This window comes from Procambarus clarkii, chromosome 59 (assembly GCF_040958095.1).
Source record: "Procambarus clarkii isolate CNS0578487 chromosome 59, FALCON_Pclarkii_2.0, whole genome shotgun sequence".
Taxonomy (NCBI): domain Eukaryota; kingdom Metazoa; phylum Arthropoda; class Malacostraca; order Decapoda; family Cambaridae; genus Procambarus; species Procambarus clarkii.
Window position 1 is genome coordinate 21441059 of NC_091208.1, and position 4756 is coordinate 21445814.

At 41.3% G+C, this 4756-nt stretch overlaps 1 protein-coding gene across 1 annotated transcript in view; it reads left to right on the forward strand.

Annotated features, from left to right (window-relative positions):
- Window positions 1–4417: 4417 nt before the first annotated feature.
- Window positions 4418–4756, forward strand: part of LOC123752244 (transcription factor RFX4) — a 17679-nt gene continuing 17340 nt past the window's right edge. The window contains exon 1 of the mRNA XM_069307138.1: window positions 4418–4430. Coding sequence (XP_069163239.1) covers window positions 4418–4430 — 13 coding nt within the window. The remainder of the gene's footprint in view (window positions 4431–4756) is intronic.

A 4756-nucleotide genomic window follows, 5' to 3' on the forward strand; every position in this document is an offset into this window, starting at 1 on the left:
CGGTCATATATCTACGTTAATTTTAACTCCAATAAAAAAAAATTGACCTCATACGTAATGAAATGGGTAGCTTTATCATTTCATAAGAAAAAAATTAGAGAAAATATATTAATTCAGTAAAACTTGGCTTATTAGGCAAATCGGGCCTTGCATAGTAGGCTGAGAAGTGCGTTCTGGCTACTAGGTACGACATATATATATATATATATATATATATATATATATATATATATATATATGTCGTACCTAGTAGCCAGAACTCACTTTTTGGCCTACTATTCAAGGCCCGATTTGCCTAATAAGCCAAGTTTTCCTGAATTAATATATTTTTTCTAATTTTTTTCTTATGAAATGATAAAGCTACCCATTTCATTATGTATGAGGTCAATTTTTTTTTATTGGAGTTAAAATTAACGTAGATATATGACCGAACCTAACCAACCCTACCTAACCTAACCTAACCTATCTTTATAGGTTAGGTTTGGTTAGGTAGCCGAAAAAGTTAGGTTAGGTTAGGTTAGGTAGGTTAGGTAGTCGAAAAACAATTAATTCATGAAAACTTGGCTTACTAGGCAAATTTGGCCTTGCATAGTAGGCTGAGAAGTGAGTTCTGGCTACTAGGTACGACATATATATATATATATATATATATATATATATATATATATATATATATGTCGTACCTAATAGCCAGAACGCACTTCTCAGCCTACTATTCAAGGCCCGATCTGCCTAATAAGCCAAGTTTTCATGAATTAATGTTTTTTCGTCTACCTAACCTACCTAACCTAACCTAACCTAACCTAGCTTTTTTTGGCTACCTAACCTAACCTTACCTATAAATATAGGTTAGGTTAGGTTAGGTAGGGTTGGTTAGGTTCGGTCTTATATCTACGTTAATTTTAACTCCAATAAAAAAAAATTGACCTCATACATAGAGAAAAGGGTTGCTTTATCATTTCATAAGAAAAAAATTATAGTAAATATATTAATTCAGGAAAACTTGGCTTATTAGGCAAATCGGGCCTTGAATAGTAGGCTGAGAAGTGAGTTCTGGCTACTAGGTACGACATATATATATATATATATATATATATATGTCGACATATATATATATATATATATATATATATATATATGTCGTACCTAGTAGCCAGAACTCACTTCTCAGCCTACTATTCAAGGCCCGATTTGCCTAATAAGCCAAGTTTTCCTGAATTAATATATTTACTATAATTTTTTTCTTATGAAATGATAAAGCAACCCTTTTCTCTATGTATGAGGTCAATTTTTTTTATTGGAGTTAAAATTAACGTAGATATATGACCGAACCTAACCAACCCTACCTAACCTAACCTAACCTATATTTATAGGTAAGGTTAGGTTAGGTAGCCAAAAAAAGCTAGGTTAGGTTAGGTAGGTTAGGTAGACGAAAAAACATTAATTCATGAAAACTTGGCTTATTAGGCAAATCGGGCCTTGAATAGTAGGCTGAGAAGTGCGTTCTGGCTATTAGGTACGACATATATATATATATATATATATATATATATGTCGTACCTAGTAGCCAGAACGCGCTTCTCAGCCTACTATGCAAGGCCCGATTTGCCTAATAAGCCAAGTTTTCCTGAATTACTATATTTTCTCTAATTTTTTTCTTATGAAATGATAAACCTACCCATTTCATTATGTATGAGGTCAATTTTTTTTATATGAGTTAAAATTAACGTAGATATATGACCGAACCTAACCAACCCTACCTAACCTAACCTAACCTATCTTTAAAGGTTAGGTTAGGTTAGGTAGCCGAAAAAGTTAGGTTAGGTTAGGTAGGTTAGGTAGTCGAAAAACAATAATTCATGAAAATTTGGCTTATTAGGCAAATCGGGCCATGCATAGTAGGCAGAGAAGTGCGTTCTGGCTACTAGGTACGACATATATATATATAGACGAGGCATTAGAGGAGCGTCTACAAGAGTCATCTAGTAGAGACAGGCGCTGGACGGCTGTAATGTGACAGTAATGTCAACAACTGTCAGTCAGGAAATGTCATCTGTCTTTATTATAAGTGATGAATGAAGACTACGTCATCACTATGAGAGTGATCTCTCTCTCTCTCTCTCTCTCTCTCTCTCTCTCTCTCTCTCTCTCTCTCTCTCTCTCTCTCTCTCTCTCTCTCTCTCTCTCTCTCTCTCTCTCTCTCTCTCTCTCTCTCTCTCTCTCCCATACCACCGTAGCCGTCACTAATCCGTCCTGCTATTGAAATTCTGCTTTAAATGTCTTGTCCCAGGATTGTGACGGCAGCTTGGGGGTTGGTGTGGCGGGGTGGGGAGGAGGGGATAGGTGTTGCCGTGGGGGGGGGGGGGGGGGGTGAAGGAGGGATAGTGATAGTGAATAAATGAGGAAGGTGAGGAGGGATAGAAAGGCAGCATTGGATGGGTACTAAAGGTGGGGTGAGGGTAGAAGAGGGATAGGATTAAACATGGCAGGTTTGGGATGGAATAGGAATGAATGAGGACAAAAAATTGTGATTTGGGAGTCGGGTGGTGTGGTGTGTTGTGGGAGAGAGATGGGATAGTATTATAAAGCTGGTTTTTTATTCGTTCTTGGCATGGGATAGGTCGTCCTCTCTCTCACTCTCCCTCTCTCTCCCCTCCACCTTCCTTTCCTGCAATATATCTCCCTTCTTTCCTTCCTCAATCTCCTCCCTTCCTCCCTCAATCTCCCTCCCTCCTTCCCTCAATCTCCCCCTCTCTCTCCCTCCCTCCGTCAACTCGAGCGAACAAAGGGTCAAATTCTCCATAACATTTACAGTCGGTCGCACGTGTTCTGGGGGTATCCCGCGCCAGAATCTTGGCCCCTATGGCAGGGGGCCACTAAGACCCGTTTTACCTTGGATTTGGCGGGTAATTTGCGCCACGTGCCATACCTGTGATCCCCTCAACCAATATCCAGGTAATATCTGGGTAATAAGGGGTTCAGCTGCCCTCAGATTCATCTCCCCTCGCGGCTTACCGGCACAGCATCCATCCGTCCGATTTGGCACGCGTGTCGAAATCAGAGATGTGGATTTATTGTGAGTGCCTTTTAAACTGTGTGTGTGTGTGTGTGTGTGTGTGTGTGTGTGTGTGTGTGTGTGTGTGTGTGTGTGTCTGTGTCTGTGTCTGTGTCTGTGGGTGTGTGTGTGTATGTACTCACCTATTTTTACTCACCTATTTATGCCTGCAGGATTGAGCATTGACTCTTGGATCCCGCCTTTCGAGTCATCGGTTGTTTACAGCAATTACTCCGGTCCTATTTCCCTATCATACCTAGTTTTAAAATTATCAATAGAATTTGCTTCCACAACCTGCTCCTGAGGTGCATTCCATTTTCCACTACTTTCACGCTAAAAGAAAACTTCCTAACATCTCTGTGACTCATCTGAGTTTCCAGCTTCCACCCATGTGCCCTCGTTCTGTTACTATTCCGTGTGAACATTTCGTCAATTTCCACTGTGTCAATCCCCCTAAGTATTTTATATGTTCCTGTCATATTCCCCTTTCCCTTATTTTTTTTTCTAATGTAAGGCTCAGTTCCTTCAGTCTTGTTGCAAACTTCTGAACCTTTTCCAGTTTCCTTATGTGCTTCTTCAGATGGGGACTCCATGATGAGGCGGCATACTCTAAGACTGGCCTCGCATAGGCAGTGTAAAGCGCCCTAAATGCCTCCTTACTTAGGTTTCTGAATGATGTTCTAACTTTTGCCAGTGTAGAGTACGCTGCTGTCGATATCCTATTTACATGTGCCTCAGGAGTTTTTTCAACATCACATTCTTCTAGACATGCCACATGTATACATCGAACACATACATGCAGTATATACATACAAAAATTCACCTTTCTTTCAGATGAGGTTATATGGAGGATGAACCCAGATCGAAGAGAGAAAATGGTTGGTGAAGGAAAACGGGATGCGGGAGATTAGCGGGGATAACCGCAGAGCATCGCAGAGCACCGCAGGCGGACCGGACCGTCCGAACACCCTGCGGACCGTCCGGAACTGGTCCTAAACATCCGTAAAGGTGGACGGATCCACCATGTCTTCACCCGTCAGTCTTGGACAGACCAACTCCGCGACTCTGGACGGTTCCCCTCTGTCAACAGGTGAGTACAGAGAGACAGGAACAGAGACATGTATGAATACATTGTGTTGTACTAAAGGAGAGAGTGGAGGAGAAGGAGGAGGAGGTGAAGACATGGAGGGCAGAGTGAAGGATGTTTTGGCGGGAGGCTCCGTGTGGTGCCTCTCCCGCCGTCTCCACGACAACCCTTAACTCTGGCATCTGCTGGGACAACCCCGGTCTACTGGTGGCTTGTTGTGTCTCTCCCGGTGCTGGTGGCTTGCTATCTTCGTACCGGTAATACTGGTCGTATAAATGGATCTTACCGGTAACGTTTCACGATTTTATCAGATTTAAATGTACACTTTTGAATCGAATTAGCTTCAGCTACTTTTTATCTAGCATATTCCATTTATTAACAACTGCAACACTGAAAAAAAGTAATTTTTGAAGTCCCTGTGACTCCTTTCCATCTTTAGTCTCCATCCATGACTCCTGGTTTTGTTGTTCCAAGCTCTGTACAACGCTGCTTTGTCTACTTGGTCAATTTCCCTAAGAATCTTATATGCTGTTATCATGTCCCTGCTATCCGTTGTTTCCTTCCGTGTCGTAAGATCTAGTTCACTTAGTCAGACATAGTTTTACCTAGTTCCT